The sequence below is a fragment of the Strix uralensis genome, chromosome 4, assembly GCF_047716275.1.
Source record: "Strix uralensis isolate ZFMK-TIS-50842 chromosome 4, bStrUra1, whole genome shotgun sequence".
In the NCBI taxonomy this organism is placed as follows: domain Eukaryota; kingdom Metazoa; phylum Chordata; class Aves; order Strigiformes; family Strigidae; genus Strix; species Strix uralensis.
In genome coordinates, this window is record NC_133975.1 from 92,081,489 (window position 1) to 92,108,433 (window position 26,945).

Below are 26,945 nucleotides of genomic sequence, written 5' to 3' on the forward strand. Positions count from 1 at the left end.
GCAAGGACCTTGCTGTGGGACTCGTGTGGCTGTGGGTGTATCTGAAAGAAGAAAGTCATGGATGTTTGAGGATTGCAAGGGGAGAATTGACAAGAAGATCCAGTTCTTGTCCAAGAGCTTTACCCATACTGAAAGCACCACTAGGAGCTATCGTCTGGGCCTGGCCAGACTTCTGGGATGGGCTCAGCCCCTGGCTGGTACAGCAGAGCATGCCTCAGTGGCACACTAGGAATAAATGGGGCTTCCCTCTGTTAAAGCAACAAACAAAAAGACAGCAAGAGAATCAAAGGGGCATAGTTAAAGACAGGGATGGGAAGAGAGAGGCACGGTTCTTGAAATCTGGTGTCATCAAAAGACTCAGATGGCAGGAGTGGGAACTCCATTTGCAGCTCCTGAAGATGCCCGAAACCCCAGCTGGAAGATGTGCATGTAGGAGAAGCAAACGCGTGTGTCACCCTAAATGGGTTTGCCATAATGATAAACAGAGAAGGTCGAGAGGGAGTTAGAGCTGGGACAGAGGAGAGGCAATGCCTAAAGGGACTGCATGACTCAGCAGCAGAGATCACAAAGAGAGGAGCCCTTGATGAGCACCAGCAAGTAAACAGCCATTTCAGCACACTGGAGGTTTGAACCAGGGCTGCAAATCAGATGGAGGTGTGAGGGCCTGGAAAAGCAGCTGGGGCAAGGACACACCATCCCTAAGGGGACTGAGGTCATCAGAGGTGAGTGTGGGAGACTAAAGATGACGAAGGCTAGTGGAAGACAAGGTATAAAGGAATGCTTGAAGAGAGACAGATGATGATAACAAGAGGGAAAAGAAATTTTCAGACTTTTAGAGGTTCACATTTCATTTTGAATTAAGGATTTCTTTTCTATTTTGGCTATGATTCATTATTCATAGCTCTATGTTTGCCAGTACATGTTACCTCAGCACAGACAAGTTACTGCGTTTCATTTAAATTTGAAGTAATTAAGGGCAGCTGATACTGACTGAAACATTATATTTTTCTTAGATTAGTATCTTTGTTACAATGAAACAGTCTTACAGAGTATTTGCATTATTAAAATGCTTCATAAAACAAATAATTATTTTGGTCTTCATTTCAAAAATAAGCAGTTTCAACAAATTGCCTTGTGCTATTTATAGTAGTTATACAGAGCATGTGTTGTTTATATACAGTCAGGGACTGACAAAGTTATGCAATTACCTATGAATTACTCATGAATGTCAGTGTAAAGCACTTAGCTTGCCTTCTTACCACAAAATCTGAATGCCTCTTAGTTTTTGATGTTTTTATTCTCACAACATCCCATCCTGTAATAACAAGAAATACTATCAAACCTGTTGAAATTAATGGGACATGGATGCTGAGCTGGATCCTCTAAATACCATGTGTGTTCAGTGAAAAGCACAACTCCAGGTTAGGTACTTACACATGCACCAGAAGAGCTGATCCTGACTCACAACAGGGTTTGAAATGGTCACTTCCAAGGGGTTTTTGCAAATCTAAATATTGCTGGTGTGATAAAACTTGTAAATTCAGAAGTATAGAACATTTGTATTTTCCATGTGAAATCTCAGATTTTCTGTATATCTTATGTTTATTTTTGCATGTTATTTTAACAAAATTTCTTGCTGACACTATAGAAAAATACAGTTTTCTCTTTTTCTTTGAAATTGTCCACATTTATTATGTATTTTTCTGTTGCTCTAAATTTAAAATTAAATATCTGTAGCTCATTTGTCTTCACTTCACATACAACTTCTACTAGTATAGTAAATTTTGAAAGAATTTATATTGCTGTCCCACATTCATGCATTTAAAAAGCTTGTCAATAAGCCCATATTTCCTAATCTTTGATTTAATGCATATACATGTACATACATGAAAAAAAAAAGTTCACCAGCAGTGAAATCCAACATAAACATAGCATGAGACTAATCATTATTTTGTCCCATCGGTTTATCTAGGATCGCCATGTAGTGGAGAGGAACCACAGGCTGAGACAAATCTTTGTACTTTCCCAAGTGTGTCATGCTCATTCACAAACAGGTCTTGATTCTTCTACAGGAGAAAAAAAAAAAAAAAAAAAAACAGATATCTTTCTGAAACTCAGGACGGCATTTATTTTTTGTGCTGTCGTTTCTGCTCTATGGCTGAATTCAAAGCCTGAAGGATCAGATGTTTGTTGTTCTGAATATTGTAGCTGGTCAGTTCTACCAGCTTGTCAAACTCCTCCTCTGTATAGGTAAAGCTGTTTAAGCAGTATGGAGAAAAAACACTCGAAACATCCACATTTCCCTGAGCCATCTCAGCAGTGCTGCGCTCCACACCTGAGAAATAAAGAAAGGTCATCAATGGGGTATAGATACGGTCCCAAATCCTGCTTTCCAGATGGGGTACAACATTGCTCCTCACTACCCAGACATACGCATTGCTCTCCCATGGGAGCCACAGCAGGGGAGGGAGGGGACCATGCTAGGCCATGTCTCCCATCCCAACACAGCCAAAGGGCGGCCAGGTGGTGGGAGGACCATCTCTGTCCTATGGCTTACCAGGCTCTTTGTATTTTCTGAAGGTGTCATTCACCAGCGGGAAAAACACCACTGTCGGTGCCTCTGGGGTCTCTGGGTCTTCGAAGATGTAGCACTCCTTCAAATTATTCTTTTCTTCTTCACTCAGGTGGATTTTGGGAAATGGGATTCCCTGCTTTAGGAAGTACTTGGAGGCTTCCTCCAAAGGCTGCATTCAGACCAAAAAAAAGAAAAGGTCAGAAATTCTGCCACCTCCATAACTTTTCCTAATGCACAACGTGTCCATCAAAGGCCCTTCACAAAGAACCAGGAGCAGAGTTCGCTGTCAGTATTTCCTCTGGCCTTTGTCTCTTGCATGAAATATTAAGTCCTAGTTATTAACAGAAAACAGTTCAAGACCCAGTCTCCATCTTCCACTCCTGATTGTTGTCCTACCTCCTCCTCTTCATCAGCCTTTATCTGCAAGATAACTAAGATGTTCATGGCTACGGGCAAGGTTGGCCTAGGTGCTTAGGACACAGAAACATGCCACTTACCGAAGAAAATCCTGAAATGAGCAGAACTGACAGGAATCTGAAATGGTACAGTTTTTAAATAGATTCACAAAGGTACAAGCATTTTGTTGACTTGGCAAGAAATATTTAAAAGACTCTAACTGTCTTAGATGCCTTAAGACGGTTGTGAAAAGTGATGTAGGCATTTGGGAGCAAACATGATCTTGACTGAAATGTTAATTTAATCTTGTGGGTGTCTAAGTCATTTTTGAAAATAGGATTTTTGTTCCTGAATCTAGTTGGCACATACGAAAATTTTAGTCTTCAAGAAATTCTGTTTTATCCATATCTAGTAATAGGAATTATAGACCAGGTTATTAGCTGGTATCTGAAACAGTAGATATGGCATCAAAGAAAAATGCATAACATAAAAAAAATCCAGTTACTATTCTAAAGACAACTGGACAAATTACTTCTAATTCAACTACATGTAGATATCTTTAGATGGATATCACAAGATAAAATGAGTTCATCAGTGGTGGTACTAGTTCCGGAGAAACACTCCATACAGATTGTAGCCTCGATAGCCGTACCGAGATCCCGGGAGCACACAGGGTTAGGAGACAGCATTTACCTGTCAGAGGGTTAATTAAAATAAAAGATTTAGAAAACTGATACTACTTCTTTTTTCCTTAGGAGATTTTCCATGGTATACCAGCATCACCGAGAGACCCAGGTATCTACAAAATGGGAGCTGTACACCAAGAATCCTTTTCTCCCAGAATCAGTTTCTTCTACACAAACTATTCTGACTCCTTAGGAGTTAAAAAGGGCTAAAAGGGCTAAAAGACAGCAGTCATTATCAAAAAAAATAGAGTGGTCATCGCACCGATGTCTGTGATCCAGAAGAATAGTTTAAGTGTAGAACAACATCCACTTTCCTCTCTGGCCTCATGAGCGGCGGGTAGCTGATATCGATATATCCTGCTGTGTCTGCCAGGCACATGAACTTTGCTGCTTCTGTCAGTTGGTTGGGGAAATTCTCTAGTACAGTATCTAAAAGGAAATATTTGTTATGATGAGTGATTCAATGAAGAAGTAATATATGTATTGTTTGGCTAATAAGGGAGGAAATTATGCCTCTTGTCTCCCCATTACTTTTGTTTTCCAAGACCCTGTCACACTATGGAAGCTCAGTCTTGATACAGAAAAGAAAGACCTGCCCAAGGTAAAAAGACAGAGCTCCTTCACTTCTCATGCTGCTCTTCTTCTGTCCCCATTAGCAGTAGCTGGCCTTCCCTGGAATCAAGGGAATTCTTGACGCTGAAGAAAACACCAGCCATCTAAGCAGAAAAAAATTAATATTCAAGGATGTTTACCTTTCCATATACAGAAGCTTTTGCTCTGGAGGTATTCATTGTGCACCTGGAACCCCTTCAGGAAGTTGTAGAACTTTGAAACCATCACCCGCTCAGTCAGGACCTGCCGAATGATGCCCATGATGCCACATTCAGGGGTGACCAAGTAAGTCTCCAACTCATGGCTCCTGGCTGGTGGGGAAGGCTCATCTCCTTCTGAAGGGTAGAGGAAATGAAAAAGTTGTTGTTTTGATACAATTCTTTGCAATACTTAAAATACCAAAAGGCATCTAGTATTATCTAGAGGAAAGAAGGTCCTAATAAGACATAGCAAGATACAGTCAAATCAGTGTCAAAGCAGGAAGAAGAAAATCAATCTTCAGTAAAGCATATTCCATTAAAAACAAAGTCAGAGTGGCAACAAACTTCCTAAAGCTGGAAAAAGTGATCTACTGCTTGATAGAACTCATAGGTGGATTCCCTGTGTGAAGGTCAGCATAGGCTGAGAATCTGGACCAGTTTCTTTCAAAACTAGTACAAAAAGGCTTTGAAAAAAAAAAATGCTGCCAGGAGACACTCAGAAAAGAACAGAGATAAAGAGTTGTGCTAAATGGCACCTCATGAGATTGGGAAAGAGGGCCAATGACTTTCTATCACAAGCATTTATTGAGCTTGGGTTCTGCAACAGTTCCATGGAGAAAGTGATGAAAAGCCCATAAACCAAACTTGCTAACCACATTTGAACACAGGAAGGACAGCCAACATCTCCAAAGAGAACACAGTTTTACAACAAGATCAAAGAAAATTGAAATTAAATTCCACGTAATAGATATATCCAAGTCCTCAACAACAACATACAAAAAGAACTATTTGCTCAGGTAGACAGAGAACACAGCACTGAGATATTTGTTACAACATGTAGGTTCACTGAAAAGCTGCTGGCAAAGATGATTTGTTAGAAAACTTCAGTAGTTTTATATTTGGTAGAAAAACATCACTTGCATAAATTCAGTCCAAGAGAGACTAATGGATATAATGTTGCTATGAATGAGCTCAGAGAGGAAACCTAATTAGATAACACTGGCAACATGACACCTCTGGGGGGGAAAAAAAAAAAAAAAAAAAAAAACAAAAAAACACAACAGTGCAGTTTTGGCCTCAGTTTTAAGATTTCAAAAGCTTTCACAAAGATTTCACACTATATGCATCTGAATGTAACATTCATTTAAAGATTCATAAGACAACAGGTAAAGTAGAAACAGAAACATAACCTACCAACATCAACAGTCCTGTGTTGGGTACACCTCAGTGAGCGCCTTTTTGTTGGGTCCGACGAATGCCAGGCATCCAGCAGGTTGTAGGAAAAGACATTGCTCCACAGGCCTGTGCAATGGTAGAGAACATGGAAACTGCTTTGGAAACATTTTAATGGAAAATATCCCTTTAAAAAAATAACGTTTCAACTTTGTAAGGGTTATCAGAAAGCCTCAGGGTTTCCAAACTCTCACCAAAGCTGTACAAAGTTCTTTTGCGGCAACTCACATTCTGTCCTCAAAGAGGAACCTCAATAGTTTTAAACATTGTGCCAGGCCTTCAGCCACTGTAATTCATTGTCACATATAGCTGTTGCTGATACACTGCAAGCCAACATTTTCTGTCCTATTAGAAACTGTCATCAGAGAGTAAAACCATGCCATTTCCCATAAAATAAGGATTCGGTCTACAAAGTATGTCACATACAACCATATACTCAGTTAAAGGTTTGGAGGCTGCTCCTGAACAGCCACGATTCAAGTGGTTAGAGCACAATTTGGGATAGTTTGTGGAGTAGTCCTCTAAAACAAGGCATCTTCACTGTCCCGTGTAAGATTTCTCTTGTAACAAGTTGTTTTGAGTGAGAATCCTCTCCTTCTCCTTGTTATTGTCATCCCAATAGTCCTTTTTCCACTTTTGCCCTCTCACTTAAAAGAACATCTAAAAATGTCTTCCCAGTATAGAAATCTCCAAAAGCCTCTTGGATCTTGAAAAGTGTTCCTTCCTCCACAGCTCTGCCGCAGGCCCTGAGAACTCTGCCAGAGAAGACAGTGCTGAGCTTTGCCTTGAAAGTCTCTACCAGTGCAAGCTTTGCAAAAGCATACATCATAAAGGATGCAATAATTTGAATTGGACAATACAATAATTATGCATTCCATACAATAGTAACAGAAATACAATTCCCTTTTAAACCTGGCTTGTTTGTGGAGTGGGACAAGAGCCAAGGGTCTTCTGCTTCACAGGAAGTCTCCATAAGGATGTGACTTGCTTGAGAAACATTAGAAATACATAATTAAGTAATCAGATAGGGGCTCCCTGGCCCTACACTTATCTGGCAACCAGAGTTCATTTGCAGATAATTACTGGCCAGTTTCCATCAACACAACCTCATCTCTCTGCAGTTTAAGAAGCTTCTGTCCAGGCCTCCTGTGAGAAGGCAACTCCTCTTATTTCTCCTGTCTTCATTTGGTGCCTTCTCACTCCGTAACTCTTCTGGCTTCCCAAGCCCCAGGAGTTACACACTGCTCGTGCATTTTAGTATCTTCCAAACACTGTTGTCGCCCCAGAACTTGGTCGTAATTACATAGCAATTTTTCCCTAACCTCTTGCACTGAATTTTCATGGTACCTGTATTTGCTGAAGTAAGAACTATGAGGAGAGATGGTATCTTTTACTAGACTGACAGAATTTAAAATAGCAGACAAGCTTGCATGCACCCCAGCCTTTCTTCTGTATCTCCATAAGCTCATCCAATCTTTCCAGTTCTAGATCTCTTATAAAAACCTTACCTCTCCCTGCAAATGACACCTTGCTTTTATCCTTAAAGTATCATGCTGTAACTAATAGTACAACCCAAGAGGGCATTACATATTGTATCACTAGATGGCAACATTGCTTTAACTCTCCACTCATTATTTCTAAAGATATACCTATTGGCTGTGGGGTCACCAGCCTAATTCAGGTGCTGAGGGTGAGAACAGAGCTTAGCCCGGACTGGATGTGATGGGTGTGCTTGCTACCTGGCCACCGCGGGTATGAACATGCTACATCATTGTTGTTGTGAAACTGCAACGGAGGCACAATGTTCTCAGAAGGCTCTGTAGTCCCACCTAGCTCTGTGATCTTCCTCCTATCTCTGGCAGTCAGCACATAGTGCTTAATGGAACAATTAAAAAAAAAAAAAAATGGAAAGAATAAAGGGTTCTCTTCTCCAGAGCACTCTCCAGCATCTCCAGGTTCTGGATTTGGTACTTCTAGTGCTGGTAGCTGCATCTGAACTACTGTGTTTCAGAGCCACTAGAGGGACTACCTTCCATGAATTTGTCCTCCCCTTTTCAGACCTATCTATACTCTTGGATCCTGTGTTATCTTCTAAGTCTTTTCCCTCAGCCACCTCTTTTCTTAACTCATGTCATCACTAAAAGCTCTAAGCATAGCCATTACAGCTCTGAGACTTAGTGTCTGTGTGGTTAAGCACAATCTTCTGTTCCTCATGCCCAGTTATTTTTTTGTGATCATGCCAGTATGACTCTGGACTCCTCGTGCATCACACATTGGGGTGTACAACTTCCCTGCACACCAAATCAGGAAAACCACATAGTGTTGCTGGTGATGTGGATTTTTCAGTTCCTAAGTAAACCCTTTCTTAGTGGTATCTTTGGTTTCCTGTTGTGTGTCATGCTTCTTTACATGTAACACATCTGCTGTTCAGGGTGTAAGAGCAGATGGACTTTTCTGCAGACAGCTTCACCCCAGAGAACCAGCGTACAAAAGGACGTGGTAGACAGTTCTAGCATTATGCAAAATTAAAACAAGAATTGCATAAAAACTGCAAAGCTGTCTTTCATGCATTACTGGGAACTACCCACTTTACTGAAAGAAGGATGACAAAATTCACTAATTTAATCATGCTAGTAAAATTAGAAAGGATTTAGAGTAGTATTAAACTTGCAAAAATATCAGTAACAGTTCAGAAAACTACTCAAAATTGCCATATTTTATAAAAAACTCAGTAACAACATTGCTTTTTGTTATAAAATCATGACATTCATAGACAAATTTGGTTTTAAGATTCCACTTTCCAAATACAAATATTTTCCATGTGGAACTCTGCTGCTGCTGGGTTCAAAACAAACCTAATCTCTTTAAGCAGTCCTGAAACTTCAGGCATGAGAGTTACCATTCAAGACAAAAGCAACAGTGAATAGTGTTATTTGAAATCTCTTCTAAGTATTTTTTAGCCCATCTTCAGTGTCTCAGGAATTCAGCCAGAGGTGAGAACAACGTGTTGTATACTCTGCTTCTGTCCTGCATGTTGTAGGGCACTGGTTGCAATATGCAGGGTCTGTATTATATTAAAAAAAAAAAAAAAAGTACATTTTTATGCAATTCAAATTTTAGCAATGGAGCATATCACCTTTCATGAAACAGATGCGGGATTCAGGAAGCTTCTTCATCAGGCGACCCATGAAGAACTCACTGCCAAAATCCTCTGCACGAATGAAGGCGCCGTATTTTAAGAATCCAACCTCATAAGGGGTGAACTCCACCCATTCTGCAGAGGCACAAAATGAACCTTTAAAGTTCAAGCCTATTCTCACCTTCCTGCAGGAAGGGCTCTGAAATGACAAGGAAGCAGCTGCAGGACAAGACCTATCAGCTGGGTGATCACAGACTGGCTTTCCTCAGGGTAAGGAGTTATCATTCAGCTGGTTTCAGCCACTCACTCAGTAACATATCCCAGACTTGGTCATTCAGAACTTTCCAATGAGTCCCTCCAGATAGGACATAAGTGAAGTTTATACCAAAAGCGGGTCAGCCTTTAATTACCCTATATGTGGAGCTAAGGCTTGTGAGTACCTGTCTTTAAGCACCTCCCCCGGATTTCTCCTGCCCCATAGAAGATGGGTTCCTCACAGACCCTAGGCACAAAGTCTAGAAATGAAAGAGGAAGAGGAAGTTAAGGTGGAAAAGGAACTGTTTATGAATGCTATAGTTCAGCAGTGCAAGGGATTGCAGGACATGAAGAAACTGATAATGCAGATCATTTGAACACCAACTGAGTCCAGATACAGCTCAGTTTAGCCATCACCTTTGAACTCAGAAAGGCTGTAGTCTTCCTTGATGTTGAGGATCATGTAGATAGGTAGGGGATTCTGACCCTGACCCAAAGCCTGTCGCTCATCTGAGAGTCTGTGGTTGTTTTTCTGTGAATTGACCAGAAACAGAGAAAGAGCAAAACCAAGGGACCTTCTTGGCATGGTGTATGGTCTTGCAAGATTACAGCATCTTCATTTTCTTATTCTCTCCACTCATTTTGTGTTCAGACATTTTTTTAACCAAGGAGTGATCTAAACATTTACACATCCACATAAGCTTATTAAATTACAGATGAACTGTAGGACACTTTGTGTTTATAATGGTCTCTTGTTCTTCCCAGTAAATGCATCCACTTCACATGAATTATTTAAGTTCTCATAGGGAGGAACGAAGCAAAAGAAACCAAGAGCAGGACTCTGCTGTTAGGTGCTCAGATACTCATACTGGTAGGAGACAGGTTTTCTGCTCTACAGAATACCCCCTGGGCTGTTAATTATGTGTTGAGAGATACGTGGGGATAAATCCCCTTTGTTAGTCAGCAGAAATCATCTGCTGGATAATGCTGGTATGCTCTCAGGCTAGCATCTGTCCCTGAAGCTTCATTTTCCATACAACAGTATTCAGTAGCTGTTAAGGAAAACATAGACACGCTACCCCATCACTCAATGCTTTTTCCAGCAGAAGCCCCCAGAAATCAACACTAGAGATCTGGTATCCCTCTTGCTTCCGCAGTTTTAGCTCCTTGTCATAGTACTTCAAGCTCTCCAGTGAAAAGCAGCTTAACTTGCACTTGGTCATGTGTCTGCGGACTTCACCAATTGGTCTGGACAGATCCTTGTGTGACCAGTCAGCACTCTGATACAAATGTGACAAGGTCCTGGGGAAAAGAAAGGAAGTATGTTGTTATATGCTTGACATGCTCTCACTTTTTCGACTTGGATTTAAGGACCACATCAAATGAACTAGCTAAGGTTCATTAAAAACATCTTTTGGGCTCAGTTTATCATTGAAGAGAAAAGATGTTTTGATTTAGAGGACTCTCTCAAATCACTAGTGAAACCTGAGGACTTGCAAAAAGCCCCTCCACGCTATGTAGGTTTATGCACAAGGCTGTGATTTGCACCAGGGCCACTCACTAGGAAAGATCCTAGAGATGAAACAAAGGGTCAAGGAAAATGTTGTTCCTCGTAAGCAGCGCCTAGGCCATGGCTCAGGTGATGTGTTCTTAATGCAGCAATAAAAAAAGCTTAAGACTGAAGTAGTACACCTGCCTTTACCAAAACAAAGAGAATAAATCTCTCACGCAGCAGACTATAGAGGTGACGAATGATGTCTTTGCTCAGGATCTCCTTACCATGTTGAACCAGATGACCCAGTGATGTATGAAACAGCATCTAAGAGATCCAGCTTCTGAAGACCCAGCAGGTTGCCTAACAGAGATGTCAGTGCCCGGGTGCCACCTCCTGTTGTCATGACTGCTACAACGGGTACCTGTTTAAATATTAGCACAGCAGTGGCAAGCAGGAACTTAGTTTAACAGCACAAGTGATTAGAGTGGGTGAATTGCAGCATTTCTGTCCCACGTGAAATTCCAACATTTCCCCAAGCAGGGGAGAAAAAGATTAAAACCTGGTATTTTGCACAGAAAAATAACCATATTTTTTAAAATTTGGCAATTAGCTCATTTTTACTTTTTAAATCAAAATTAATCAATTTTTATTCTAAAGTTTTACATGCTGGCTTACCAAAACAATTCAAAGCCTGTTGTTTCAAGGCATTTCAATATTAGACTGCATTTTCCTCAGCAGAACATCATCTCATGAGAGCTCTATTTTGAGAACAAGCAAAACTCATCCTCTCTTGTAAGTATAATGACTAGATTACATTTCCTATAAAGTACCTAGAGTATATAATTGCACTGACGAACCACAAAGCCTAATCGCATGGAAATCTAAATTGTGTTACAGGAAGACAAGTTACAGGTCTATAATTCACAGATGAAAAAGAAATAAGGCAAGGAAAAAATGCCTATTTATGGCATTCTGTTTTCTGAGCAAATGTGTAGCAAGTGGGTTTGATACTGCCCATGCTCTCACATTGTTTCAGCTAAATATTTCTGGATGCTTTACAAGGGGCACTGGAATACATCAGAGCTGATTAAGGAACAATATGGGAATGGCTACAAGTATAACACATTCCTGTTACACAGCATGGTCCTGTCCCTATGGTGCTCCCCATACCTCATGGTCTTGAAGGTCTCGCTCTAAATGAAGTGCTTTTTTCAGAGCAGAAGCCACAAACTTCCTCCGTTTCTGTAGGAAATTTTTCTCCTCCGTACACAGATCAAACTCCAAGCGAACATCTAAGTTTCTTGACCTCAAACAAAGCCCAGGGTTGATTAGGATGTGCGTGATCACTTACAATTAATGTCTGGACCCATGCTTACAAGTCACAAATTCTACTATTAAGCTTAGAAAAGCTGCTATTGCGGCCCCACAAAAGCACATCACAGATGGTATAAGCAAGGTAGAGAAAAGCCTGAGAAGGTTAAAAAGTTGTAAAAACTTACTGAAAAAAAAAAATAACCAAAGAACAAACTCCAAAAAAAACCCCCAGAAATATTGTTTATTGCTACACTGATTTTCAAGAAGTGTCTAACATAAATACTGCAATCCATATACAGATAATATAAACAGTGGAATATTTAGGATTTGTTGCCTGAAGACCTCCAGATTTTATAAATATAAACACTCTGGATTCTTTACAAGTAAGGAAAGTGAGGTATAAACACATATTTTTCTAAACTCATAGCTCCATAACTTTTGCAGCCAGGAAAGGTTATTCTCCCCATCCAAACTGAACTCCTGCATAGCAGCATAACAGGAAATTTCACCCAGCACAGTTACCCATGTCCAAAAAGTGAAAGTTATTAACTAACATGGGGTAAATAGCGGTAAATATAATCATTGATTAAATACTTTCTCCCTTAGTTAAGAACAAGGTAAGAAGGCAAAAAAGCTGGGCAGCATCTCTTTTTCACAACCACAAAACCCAAAACCAAAATTTCTTACCAGTCATTTGACTTCACATTTAAATTGATTGTTTCATCCTAGAAAAAAAATGACAATATAAGCACTGGAGATGATTTTACATCCTTTTCTTTCAGTCAGCTTTGAAGCCCTTCATTTTTTCTAAGAGCCATATTGGAGCCACAAAGCCATAACTATCAGAAAATCCATCCCATTTTTAAAAATTCTCCAAGTCCATTTTATTTTTAGTTTTAGTTTTATACTAAAGATACAAAGAGCAGTATACAGTAAAAACCAGCACCAGCTCTGCCATCGTGCCCCATCTTGCCTCATCATTTGCATTTGTTCTGATCTGTGTTAGTCCCACAGCTGGTCACAGAAATCCCTCCATCAAACGTTTGGCTGTGGTTTTTGGTTCTACTCAATTTATACGAAAATGTACAGGTCCATAACCCTCTGTTAGGAATGTAAGGGCACTAGCAGTTATATATCTAAACCCCTAGTTCACACTGATATAATTAACTCACGCCATTGATCTGTGGTCCATAGCTTCACATTTATTCTAAAAAGTTTGTATTAATCACCTTCGCTACTGCTACTTTCTCCTTAAAGGGCAGTGAATCCAGAGGAATAGTGAGGGACGCATGGCAGTCTTTTTTCTCTTCACCTGAAGTACACTGAAAAATAAATGATAATGTAGAAAAATATTTAACATATACACCACAGAAAAGCACTGTCACCAACTTCTTTTTTTCAAATGGGGTCACTGTCCCACAGTTTCTAAGTTGGCATCTAATATTTAGGTGTCTTAGGGGGTACAGTGCTCTTCCAGAGCAGAAGATCACAAAAGATAACTTTTAATTAAAAATACAAATTCTTTCCATTTGCCTCTGTCAAGTATGGAAAACTGTGAGCGTACTATGCTTACTCAGGCTAATGATCACATACCGAGGAGAAATGAGGCTTCTTCTCTGCCAGAGCCACACACAGCTCTGACAGGCTGTACTTGATGTAATGGAAGTTCAGGGGCTCCACGGGTTGCTGGGAAGAGCCCAGTGACAGGGTCTGGCTCTCTTCGTAGGATCCCTTCACTGAAAACAAGAAGTCTTTTTCTAAAAAAAATATGAGAAGTTAATGACTGTGATCTCAGAAACAGAACATCAAATGGTCATTCAGAGGTTGTCATTATTATATACAAAACATTCAAAAATGCTTAAAAGCTCCCAGACTCTATTCATCCAACCAGGGAACATTACAGGAAGAAGAGGAGAAAAGAAAAAGAAAAAGAAAAAGAAAAAGAAAAAGAAAAAGAAAAAGAAAAAGAAAAAGAAAAAGAAAAAGAAAAAGAAAAAGAAAAAGAAAAAGAAAAAGAAAAAGAAAAAGAAAAAGAAAAAGAAAAAGAAAAAGAAAAAGAAAAAGAAAAAGAAAAAGAAAAAGAAAAAGAAAAAGGAAAAGAAAAAGGAAAAGAAAAAGGAAAAGAAAAAGGAAAAGAAAAAGGAAAAGAAAAAGGAAAAGAAAAGAAAAGAAAAGAAAAGAAAAGAAAAGAAAAGAAAAGAAAAGAAAAGAAAAGAAAAGAAAAGAAAAGAAAAGAAAAGAAAAGAAAAGAAAAGAAAAGAAAAGAAAAGAAAAGAAAAGAAAAGAAAAGAAAAGAAAAGAAAAGAAAAGAAAAGAAAAGAAAAGAAAAGAAAAGAAAAGAAAAGAAAAGAACTTATAAAACAGCAGTAGCTGTTTTAAAAACTCAGATGTACAGGCAAATCAGGCAAAATGTAAATCACTGAGATAGAAATATATATTCTGTTTTACAGCACCAATAAGATTCATTATCACTCTAATCATTCACTCTAATTTCAAAGTCCAGTTTTTATAGTCAGTTAGCATAGACACACTATAATTGTTGGATCCTGTATATACTCCTAATCATCCAGTTTGTGTGCTCTAAAAGTAGGAAAATTACCAGATAAGAAAATGACAAAAAAATTATACATTTTCAGTTTACTATAAGATTTTTTCTTTCTAGTTTAAAGTCTAACCTGAAGGTTCTTTCTTCATCCGTCTATTGTCCACCAGGACTTCCAAGCAGGAAATTTCACGAGACTAGCAGGGATGAATGATAAGAGACTTAAGTATACAAAACATGCTATATTTGAGTCACTTCACTGCTACCTGTCTCTGGTCACCTGGGTCCCTGGGGTCTGGAAAAATGTCCACCCTGTGTGTGTTAGGCTGATAAGAGAAAGACCTTGGCACTCTGAAGATGTGCCTGGTTTCAGCTGAAAGAAAAATGGCTGTGGTGCTATGGCCCCTCTATGGGGCCGGGGCCAGGAAGCAAGAGGAAATAACAGGGAAGGGAATGGGAGTGTGCTGAGGCCTCCCGAGGGTGGACTGATGTGTTGACCAAATTACAGGGCTGTTCTTGCAGCCCTGCTTTGGTGAAGTTGGACATCTGAGTGTTACTTCCTCTGAACTGAGTTAGGGGCAGTCAAGAAAGCAACTTCCATGTTCCTGTTCCAGAACAGGATGGCTGTGAGGGGGTCTCAGGAGAAGTCCCCAGAGGGAATGACACAGAGGCAGTAAGTCAATGAAAGAGCACTTCAGGCTTCGTCAGGAGGCTTGCTATCAGCTGGCAGTGGTGGACAGGTCTCTGGGTATCCCCAATGACTGTGTTCACTCTTTCCTTATACATCCTCCCACAAGGAATAGCACAACAAGATGGCTGCCAGTGCCCAACCCCCCCCATCTCCCTCCCCTTCAGCCCTGCAGCAGTGAGGTGTTGGGGCACCTGCCAAATCCACCATTCCCATCACTAGCATGAAAAAAACCATGGAAGAAAAATAGTTTAAAATTACCACTAATACACCATTAGTGACAAGCTTTTCAGGAGGTACTGGACTGAAAGAGAGGGAAAAAAATGCAGTCAGAACTAATATGACCTAAATATGTCCTTAAATGAACACCAAGGAATAACACATTTCTTAAAGTTGCCTTGTCCAGCATTGTCTCAAATATGTCACTGATTTTTAATTTTGGGAGACATCTGAAATGTGGCTTCATTATTTTTTTTAATGATAATGATAAACAGTAGTCATAATAAGCACAGTGGCTGCAGTTCTTATTATCCTCCTCCCTCTTCCAGCAAATAATGGGATACATTAGTATCCAGCGTGGTTCTTGGTGGATAAGGAACACGGTGTTTTAGCCAATATGCAACTAACTTGATAAAGATCAGCTGTTACTGTGATGCTGAGCATTTTAAACTATATTATACTAAATGCTAGCATGTGTTTGACTGCTTGGTTTTGTAAAGTACCGTTCTTCAGTCCCTTATGGGTTTTACTCACATGCTCTCTGATGCAAACTCAACCTCCAGCATCTCTTGTGTCTGTAAAAGATTCATTCACTATAAGTATTTGAATTAATTTTATTCTCACTAACTATGGTTGTCAATGATTATTCTGGCTCCTGAAAGAGCTCTTAAAAGTCAAATTTCCCTCCTGCTCTAGGGTATGCTCAGATGGGTGAAAACAATCAAGTTAAAGTGATTTTGGTAAGTATTCTCCCTCCTTCATCAACCATCAGTACCCAGGCTGACTGCTCTTGTCCATTCAGTGATAACACAGAGTAAAATGGTCACATAGGTAATCCCCAGTCCTAAACCTGTAATAATTGATGGCTTAAAACTCTTTAAAGCCTTGTTTTTTTCTGGGTAGCATTATCAGAAGACTGATACTGTTGGATAGTAGAGGGCATCCTCAATTCTTCTCATCAAAGGACTCCTATAACATGGACAATACAGTGACCAGTCACCAGACAAATTAATACAGACTGCCTGCCGATATCACCATAGAGTTGAATACCAATACATACCCTATAAGAAAAGTCAGTGAAACAGCATATCTACAAAAGTATCTAAATCAGACATTCAGATCCCATGTTGAAGTCATCAGGTATACATTCAGGCACACCAAAGTAACAAGATTGTTACAGCAATTGACCAACAATGGATTTTATCACCTCAGCATGGATCATTGTCTTATATTCAGGTATGCACAAAAGAATTACAGGGCAGGGTATCAGTTTTTAAGTGAATACTCCAACATCTGTGCCAGAGTATGCCCAAACTCACAAGTGCTGGTCCCATGAAAAGAAATTCTAACAGAGAAATTTTGTGCAACAGTGATGAAGTCTTTTATCTCCAACAAAACCTATTTGAGCAAGAATCAAGAAAAAGGAAAAAAAAGGGAACTCTGTTGTCAGAAAAACCCTGCTAAGAGGCTTGAGGAGCTAGTAAAAACTTTCAGGGTTATGTGCAAGGTAGGGAGTTAAACCTTGTCCACTTTGCTGAACAAGGTTTGGAAGGTATTTTACAGGATACATGAAGTACAAACCAGTAGGAAAGAAACCTCCCACCTACAATTGCTTTACAAGAAGTTATTTAGGAGGTAATACCAAAAATGTATTTCCTTCCTGTGGCCAAAGCAGTTTTATTCCTCACCTTTGGATTTAGCTGAAAAGTCAAGTGAACGGTTTCTCCAAGCTGGATTTTAGCAACATCAAAGAGGACGGTGAAGAGGAGGTCATCTTTAGTGATTGCATTTTCATCATAGACTTTCAGCTCAAGAATATTCTGTGAACAGAGGTACAGAATTAGGAACATCTCTATTTTGAGACCTTATGGAGGCACAACATGACATGCTCAGCATGTTAAGGAAGGCAGAGAAAGGATGGGGAGAAGTGAGAGAGCATGCACAACCTTTACATCCACACAGAGCTGAAGAAAGATATTCTGGACCTGACATAGTTGGGTTTGTTGATGAATTTCCCCTGCAGAGTAATTTAAAGGACAAAGGCTAGTAGAATCACTGACTATGTAGCTCCCATGTTAAAAAACATGTCTGACCTCTAATTTGGTTTGAGGTCACCACTTTTCCCTGAATTTTAGGAAACCATCTAGTGGTCAGGGCTTTATTGCTATTGGTAAAAAAAAAAAAAATCCTTGGATATAAGCAGTGATTAAAATGCATTAAGGAGGTGCCATATAACTACTGCATGGTTGCATAATTATATCCAGTAAATAATTAAACAGATGACATGGAGATAATTACCATGGAATCTACAGAAACTGATACATCTTTTTTAAATCGGTGACAAAATGCACAGAGAGTAGCAGAACAAAGGTCTATTTCCATTGGATTATATCCTACACCTCTCAATCTCCTCTTCCTTCCTCCCACTGCACAAATCTCTTTCTCTCCCTCCTCTGTCACCTGCCAGTTTGGATGGACAGGTGGGGTATCAGCCCCTGTTGTGCCTGGTTAATAGGTGCATATAGGCTGGCTCAGGGGTGCCTCCCAGAGTGCTGAGAAAATTAACAGTAACAGCTGTTTTCTCAGTGGGGAAATAATTCAGGCCTCTCTCCATATATTCAGCAGCTCTTTTTCATGTAAATTACAGGGACCTCTTATCTCAGAGATTCTTACTTATCCATCAGATTTAACCGAAGCTTGCTAAGAGGTTCGATGCTTATTAAAGACACACAGATAGGCACATGGTGTCCCAAACAAACACATGCACAAAAAAGAGTGAGCACATGAGCTTTGTTGCCTTAAAAGTTCATAATGAATCACAGGAAGGTCCATAACTAAATCTGATAAGTGATTGAATATACAAATATACTGAAAGAAAGATGATCCAGAATCCTAGCATTCAATTTTGACATCTATCATTCCTGTAAGAAACCAGCAAGAGAGAGACGGCAAGCTGTAGTGAACTTGAGTTTGCAGTTTGCTGTCAGAAGACAGAAAAGCTGCTGCCCTTCAAGACCATATACATAAATGCATCACACTGTGCTTCAGCCAGAAAAACAATCCTTTTGGGGGCTGACAGGGTCAGTGGTGGGTTCCTGTCCACCATGCTTACTAAGAGAAACATACTGAGAAGAGGCAGAGAGAAGCAGCCACAGCAACTTGGTTTACAGGCCAGCCATAAATAGTCTGTAAAGGATTATGGAAAGTCATGGAGGGGATATGCTTAAAAGCAATAGTTTGCAGTGTGTAGAAGGCAGGCTTACACTGAAGAGCAGATCAGTTTTCCTAGCTGTGATACTGCAACAGACCATCCTTATTTGACTAAAATGGCTGACTTATTTTGTTAAGTGACTGACTGATTTGAAGTCCCTCAGTTACTTCCAGCTAGCCAGGAGGGGCATGCACAGGCTGCTGGCAGGCTAAGGGAGATCTCTGTCTGCACCACTGGGATGCCATGTGGGAAACAGCCAGGGCTCTCTGGCCATTTCACTGTTTCTATCTAACAGCCAGGGCTCTCTGGGAATTTCACCATTTCTATCTGCTCCTAACAAAAGATACGAGGGCAGCATTGCTGGGAGCCAGGCACCGAGCAGAGCCAGCCCTTGGCAGGGCTGCGTGCCACAAGCTCCAGGCAGGGTGGCCAGCCTGAGCTGGGGGAGCACTGCCCACAGCACCAGCCCGGGAAGCCCTTCCTAGACAACTGTGCTTTGTCAGATGTTCATCAAAACAGATCCATTTCAGTAAACACTCCCATTCCTGATGGGAACCAGTCTGACATACCCAAACAAGTTTTCCTCTTCCACAGTGATAGTGTATTATACAATTTTACTGAGCTCTGGCTCCCATGATTTAGGAAGGTGAGTACCTTAACGATACACAAGACAGGCAAGGAGAAAATAACCAGATCAGCACTTTGGCTCTGCTTGGTGAGTGATGAGCAGAGCAATTGCAGTGTATGCAGAGAAATCTGTGAGAGCCTTAACTTAGCCTGTTGAGCCCAGACAGCAGCAAGACAGCAGTGACAGACATGCTAGACGCTTTGGTTGTCTCAGATCTCTAGGACACATTGGGGAGCCCACACTGAAGCTACAGCGACCACCTCCATGCTGCTGTTGCCAGACACTGAAAATTACTGCAGCTAACGCCACGTGGTTTGTCTCCTGATGCAAACTTACTGCAAGGTAAATGTAAGGTCTTCCTAAATACTAATCCATGACGGACTAGTTCAAGCAGCTTTCTGTGGCCAAGATATTTTTTTCAGCTGTAAAGTGTGGTATCACAGTTTTGAAAGACCTGTCAGCCACAAACCATTGCAAGAAGCAGGTGTTCTGGTGCAAGAATTGCAGATCAGTGTGTGTTTTTTCCCATGCTGCAATGTTTGTCCCTTGCCTTACACTTCACTGATAAACCTGCAGGACTCAGTGAAATTGTGCCCCACTGGTATTTTGAAAGAAGTTGGAATTTTTTAGGTCTGCAGGGAAAGCACTGGATGTAGGCCACAGATGGGCAGATGTGTTAAAGCCAAAAGCTGTACCAAGCAGGACCAGTACCACCTAACTATGTGGAAGGAAGCCTGAGAACTTGTACCATGGGCGACTTCTGCAGACAAAGGCAAGAGGAATTATTCAATGGAGACCCTGTGGTGTAGCAACACTTTGAGCTATTCTTAATGATCTTTTGGAGAAGTTTATCAATGCTCAAGAGATCTGGGGTACTGGCCTTCTGATTTGGCACTTGGCAGAAATATTCTTGTCCTGCTCTGCCACCAGTATCCAGCACTAGGAACTGAAAGGTGAGAGCTACAAAGCAGAGTTTGATTGCCCCAGGTGTGAAGCAAGCTTGGTTTACTTGGTCTACCACTGATCTATGTGGACTCCTAGACTCTGATGATGCTGTCTTTTGGAGGGAGTGGATAGTGGGACTTGCATATCTTCTTAAACTCTAAAATTTATCATTGTGGTAAAACTCAGCTGGTCCTCTTTTGCAAATTTTAACTGTTGTTTTGTGGGTTTTCTTATTGCAGGTTGTTCCAAAGGAATAGTAAAAAACTACAGCATTGTGATGCTTCCACTACTTAGCTCCTACATGTCTTTTATGCTGTTCAATTTACTCTGAAATTCTCACCCTTAATCTTGAAAAGCAATGATTTTTTTAAAAAAAAGTGAAAAGTGGTAGAACATTATATGAATAGTTGTGAAATGTCCTGGCTACCTTTTACATATCAGAAAATAAAACTTAATTTTGCTGCTGCATGCTACTCCACATCCCCTTACCTATATCCTTGTAGTCACTCACACATATTTATTTTTATGGTACCCTACATATAGATCACACAATGAGATCTCTGCCCCAAAAGAAAAAAAAATTCACTCTGCATCTTACTTTTACTTGGCTCTGGATCCTGAAGCAAAATGTTTCATTCCACACTGGATCTTTGCAGTTCTTCACAGTTTTGGTCCGGACAGTCTCAGGGGAAGCAGTGGGCAAGGACAGGCTTACATAGCAATCAGTTTGACTAGCTGTATTTGAAAAGATATATTGTAACTAACAAATTACTATAAATATCTTAGAGCATAGCCTTATAGCACTGTATAGACAGCAAGCTGCAAAAAGGAGATATTATTTCTATTACTTTTTTTACAGGTACTTAATCAGTAGCACTCACTACTATTCATTCCCTCCTGCAGGTGGGAGCTCTGGTCATTAATGGAGATTCAAAAGACAACTAAAGAAAAAAAATATGAAGAGTTAGTTTTATTTAACAAAACCCATTATTGGTATGTGCCATTTGTCACAAATCAACAGATTTCTGTGATGGAGGAGAAAAAGGTTTACATTTTAAGAGAACCTTTTAACATTTTGAGCATTTAGACAAGAGTCTAACTTTGTCCTTTGCTCTTGAGAGGGGAACAGAAGAGCTAAAGAAGGTCTGGGTATGAAGGATCTTCCCCCTCTGGCCTGCTGCCCCCACGTAGCTTTAGTCCATTCCATATAACGAGCCATCTCACCCAACATGCAATCACATCCCTTCACCACGAACAAATACGCAAAAATATCAATGCACTTTTATCTTACTGATCTAAACTCTGAGCCTTGATAGTGAAGCAACTTCTAATTTCTGAGGTGTTAATGTAACACAAGGTTGCACAATTAGCTACAAGTAAGGCATTAAATCCTCATAATACAGGGGAGCTGCTTTGGGGTTGGCTCCCAGGAACCAGCCCCAGCCTCAAGCTGGGGCAAACAGCCTCCTGGCCAGGTGAGCACAGCAATGCCAGGCACTGCTGCAGGGTTTGACAAGTTGTCTCTTGGGGATTGCCAGAGTTTTTGGGAGAGAGGCATGCTGGGTATTTGTACATCTATGCAACTAGCTTTCCTTTTGTGTGCTAACCTGATGTATGTAGAGTATTTGGTGGTTAGGATTCTCTCTGATACTGCTAAGAAGATGATGCTTCTCTTAGCAGGGAGCAGTGCTGGGCATCTGCTCCTAAGTGCGTAAGACTTGATGTCCCATTAATCTGTGGTAATAAACCTGAAAATACAGTGAAGATTGGTGGGACTCGCTCTCTCCACACTGTCATTCACCCTTTCCAGCCCTCCCATTTGGAACAAATCTGCTGTCCTTCAGTCCTGTACACTGTTTGCACTTATTTTTAGACAGTGGACATTTCTTTTGTCTGCTGAGCCACTACAGCTGTCTCTAATGTCTCCAGCTCTAGGAACTTGTTTTGTAATCACAGTAACAGGTTGGATTTGGGTGTAATAACAGGCAGTTTGGTACTGTGGGATACATGCTAAGAGGCAGCATGACCAAGTGGGTAACCTGCTGGAAAAGGTGTCATGACATGTTGACTCCAGTCCCAGCTCTGCTCCAGGCTGATAAGTCACTCTGGGCAATTGCTTCCATTTAAATTTATTTTGTTTCTCTGTCTTTATTTTCCCATCAATAAATCAATGATAATGATCCTTTCCTCTTTTGTAATCTGCTTTGACATCCCATGATTAAAAGCATTATACAAAAAATAACTACTGTTATTAATATTTCCACATGACCCACAAGAAGAGAGTGCCTTATCAGTAATTATGTTATTCTTTCTCTACCGGTCTCTTGGTTCTCATTCCACACTTTCTTTAAACTTGTGGTGTAACCCATGTGGCAATGAACAGGTGTTCCTTAAAGCAATCTATGCAATCAGGTTATGTATGATTTATCTTTCAAGTTTTCTGATACTGTCTGAACACAAAACATCTTCCAGTTTTTCAGCATGCATTTGATAGTTTCCCCCTTACTGTCCGTAGAAGGGAAGAAATTACTTTAACACTACAAATGCAGATGTCTATAATTCTTGTAAGTAATATTAAGATTTTTTAGAGTTATTACTGCAATTTTAAAATGCAGAATATGTGCAATGTACCTGCAGATAACAATTTATTGGTAAAAGCAGTGATAAAATAATTTATTTAGAGCTCTCCCCCACAATATTTTCTACAATTCTTCCATTGATTTTTAACATTTGGAAAAGATAATATTACCTTTGCATAGTTACTTCTCTAGATGGTGCCAGAGAATATCTGTTTCTACAGCAACTGTATCTGTCAGTTAGGGACTACTGAAATATGTGCATTTTAGAGAATTTGTTCATTTATGGTCTGGGATATCTCTTTGTTGTACATACTAACTATGAATCCTGATTTAGAAGACAGGCACTGGATATTTTCAGAGTATCAAAGAAGCCCTAAACTTGTGACTTATAATCTTGTGTCTACATAGAGCTGTGATGGGATCTCTGTTCAGTCCTTCATCCTCTCTGAACACAATAGACTTATAGCCAACTTGAGAAGTTAGTCCAGTCTTTAGCAAGGCTGTTCACCCTTAATAAGAGCAAAACCAAAGTCCCACAACCTGATGATTCACATGTGACACCAGCTCAGTTAGCAACCAGCGAGGCCTCAGTCTCAACATAGCCCAAGACAAGAATGCAGATAGAGACAAAGATAGCTGAATCTGAAAACAAGAAATTACAGCCAGGCCACTAACAAATTATGTCCCAGAATTATAATGTTGCAAGAGTTATCTGATAAGTTATATATATTACACAGATTTAGATCAATTTTGGACCAGATCCCAAATACACAATGTTAAATGTAAGTGCAGGTGATGAGATTTAGCACTGAGATGTCTTTGCATACACTCCCAGCTCTGGACAGGAACAAGCGGATGCTCAGTGTCTTCTATGTTGTAGTTCTTTTCCACTCTCCTCCTCCTCACACCATAAAAGGCTTTAACTGTTACCAGCTACTAAAATTAAACATGTCTTTATTGAAGAGGGTTGACCTAGCCTGCCACATGAGAAAGAGCTGAAATAATTGGGTTTGTTAATTCAACAACAACAACACCACAGACTGTCAAATAACATGGTAATCAGTTCTGTAATGTCCAGATGATTGATACAAAGAAGACAATGATCTGTGGCACTGCGTGGCTAGAGGGAAATAAGCAAAGACAAATATTAGGAAAACTGCTCTCACTCTCAGAGAGATAGCTCTAGCAAGAGAGATTTCATAAATTTTTTAGATAACTCATTTCAGAGGGTACCCAGATATGTATCAAAGAGTGGCAGACAAGGTAAACTTGATCCTGCTTCATGAGAAGAGGACCAGCACAGGTGAACCTGCAAGGTGTCATATGGAATTGCTGCCACATGATGCCCTTGTTTATGCTGGAAGGCAATAAACAGGATAATCATTTCATGTCAATTACATTGCATGGAAACCAATTAACCGGTCTCCCTGTCAGTCTTGACTGTCAAGGAAGGAAGTGATAGGACACCCTTATATTGTATACCAGCCCAAGAGATCAATTCCCAGATATCTGGGTGCTGTTTCCAAAACAATTCCAAACCTCGTTCTTTGACATGTACAAAGTAAGACTGTAAGCTCATTGGAAAAGTTGCCACCTTTCCTTTCCAAACACATATAGTGCTCAAGTAACAAGGCCTAAATCCATACCTAGAGCCTCTGCGTATCATCCCAGTATAACTGTCAAAAGGAAACAATACAAAAAGCAACACAATGCAATGCAGAGAACTGCACAGACAGCTGTGCTACAATTTCTCCCATTCACCCCAACTCCTCCATGAAGCAACAGGGGACAAATTATATTGCCTAAGTGGCATTTCGGGTACGTGTAGCTGTTCTTGCAAGATTTGTACATGCTAACAGAGACACAGAGATCATTAGATCACCCTTACGTATGCTCTCTTTTGGCAATGTGGAACTAGAAATCATGTATTTCCATAGGTACACCCATTCTTAGACTTTTCATAAGCATTGCCACTATTTCACTGTTCCCACTCTCAGAGTGTCAGCCAGTAGGAACCAAAAAGCTGTATATTTTTGGCTAAGAGGTATTATTAAGAGGTCAGACTTCCTCTGTTCTACCTCAGACCCTCTTGCAAAGATATGTGGTGCAGTCTCACATCTATCACTGGAAAGTATTTTTTAGAAAGTTCTTTCACTTCCATTTAAAAATACACTAGCTGAAAATTACGTCTTGGCCAGACATCAACACTGTTGATGCAGACATTGTGGGTAGTTAGAACTGCTGGGCATCTGAAGAAACCATTATCAGAGGAAAACCTCATGGAAACAGACTTGGAAACAGGCTGAAAGTAGTACACTGAAGTGCCTTGAATTTCAAAGAAAACAGGAGTGGGAACAAAATCAATATCAGAAGCAGCTGAACCAACAGACTAACACTCACAAATTTTCTTTCTTCAGAAAATATTCCCAAGAATGTTATTCACCCAGTAAGGGAATGAAAACAAAAATGTTTCTAACATGTAGCTAAAACTAATATACTTTTTGCCTTAAACATCATTATTTTGACTCAGAAATGCCTCTGACATGCTTTATAAAAACATTTCGTTATGGTACCTTTTCTTGCATTCTCCTCCAGGAGGATTTTTCTGAAAAAGCAGGAGTAATACATCATGAAAGATGTAATCTTGTGCAGGAACTGAGGCTAAGCTGCAGCACCAACTGTGCACTGGAGCAGTAATTCCAATTTGAACTTTTTAATTGAGATTCAGAGCATTGAAATCAAAACTTTGCTACTAAATAACTTTATGGCAGGGACACTTCTCATAGATATCTTTTCTTTCAAGTAAAACTTGATACTGAATGGGAAGTTACTAAAAACCTGTAGCTCAGTTATGATGGTGAGGACAAGGTCAGCTGACTGGCACAAGGTATTCCTTTTCCGCTGGGTTTGGAGTTTTTGAAAACCAGCAAGTGTTTGAAAATATGATGAGTGAGGTTAAAAATATCCCAAAGTCTCACAGGAATCAGCTGGAACTGATAATAAGTAGGATTTTACTATAGATCTGTATTCATAAATAAAAATAGATACCTGTATATGTTCTTTGTTTTTTATGGTGGGGACAGAAGAGTTATGCTAAGGAAACAGCATGGAAATAATAAGGCACATTGTTATAACTAAGTAACAAAAGTAGGGTGCAGTCACTTCATTCCCTCACACTATGGTTTGCAGCAGCCAATATGAAGGTAAAGACATCAATGCTGATGAGTGAGTTTGGTAAGAAAAATTCCATAACATACCGGAACAAATCACTGGAAGCAAGAAGGTTTACACCACAATGTAAATGGGTCTTCATGTGCCTGAGAATTCAGCCTGAAGTCTGTAAATGTCGGTCACCGTTTTGTGAACTAAATTTTGGACCTACAGGGCATATCACACATGTGAAGATTACAGTTTGTTTTGTTTGGTTTATTTGTTAAGGAGAGAGCTAATACAGCCTGGATTAAAAGCTTACATTGCAGCAGTGGTTCATCCTGACATAAATACTACAATCTGAATGTGTTGCCAGCATGCGCTTTGCTTTTGGCAGCCAAGTCTTCACATTTTATACATCTTTTCTACAAAGATGTCACCACCAGTTTCTTTCACATCAAAGTAAGCCACAGATAAACACACAGCCTCCGGACTGTCTTTTATCACAAGACTATAACTAATCCTATTTTCACAGAGAAATTAAATGAGCTCATATTCTGGCTGGAGTCCTCCAGGACTCCCAACTGATCTAGCAGTCTACAGAAGCTTTCCTGTGAGTAAGAATGAATGAAAGCATTAAGAATAGATATATCCAACTTACAAGGAGCATATATACCCAAGACCTCTTTTGTCTAGTTTTCATTCTTGAACTGAAAGGGAGCTCTTTTAAAAAGGGTAAAGATTGGTTCTTAACAAATAGGAAAAAATGAATACCATTGCCAGGCAGACATTCAAAAAGATTGCCAACTTAATAGCAGAATACAATGCAAGCACCAGCTCCAATATTTGTGAGGGAATCTTTTAACCTTCACTAGCTACTACTGCAGCACTACTTCATTGGCTTCTGATGAGGATACAAAGTGCCTGGGAGAGAAGCCATAGTCTCATGTGGACACTCTCACGTGTCTTTTCAGCAATGCAGACTATCACAGCCGTGTTAAATCCAGTCTCTCTACTTTACATTGGCCTCCCACATAATAGCAAATCACATGCTGGGTTCTTTGTCCTTATCTACAAG

The 26,945-nt window shown here is 40.0% G+C and overlaps 1 protein-coding gene across 1 annotated transcript; it reads right to left on the reverse strand.

The window, feature by feature from the left end:
* Positions 1-1,444: 1,444 nt before the first annotated feature.
* LOC141942018 (cytosolic phospholipase A2 epsilon-like) lies at positions 1,445-22,507 on the reverse strand. Its single transcript, XM_074864960.1, has 20 exons — positions 22,456-22,507; positions 20,737-20,873; positions 17,043-17,174; positions 15,889-15,929; positions 15,397-15,439; positions 14,728-14,820; positions 14,581-14,644; positions 13,499-13,662; positions 13,135-13,227; positions 12,593-12,630; positions 11,762-11,897; positions 10,876-11,012; positions 10,176-10,398; positions 9,514-9,628; positions 8,839-8,976; positions 5,664-5,771; positions 4,410-4,604; positions 3,920-4,086; positions 2,558-2,744; positions 1,445-2,335 (listed from the first exon to the last, which is right to left on the reverse strand). Exons 1-20 carry the CDS (start codon positions 22,505-22,507, stop codon positions 2,127-2,129), a joined length of 2,472 nt encoding a protein of 823 aa, XP_074721061.1. The 3' UTR covers positions 1,445-2,126.
* Between the last annotated feature and the right edge of the window lie 4,438 nt (positions 22,508-26,945).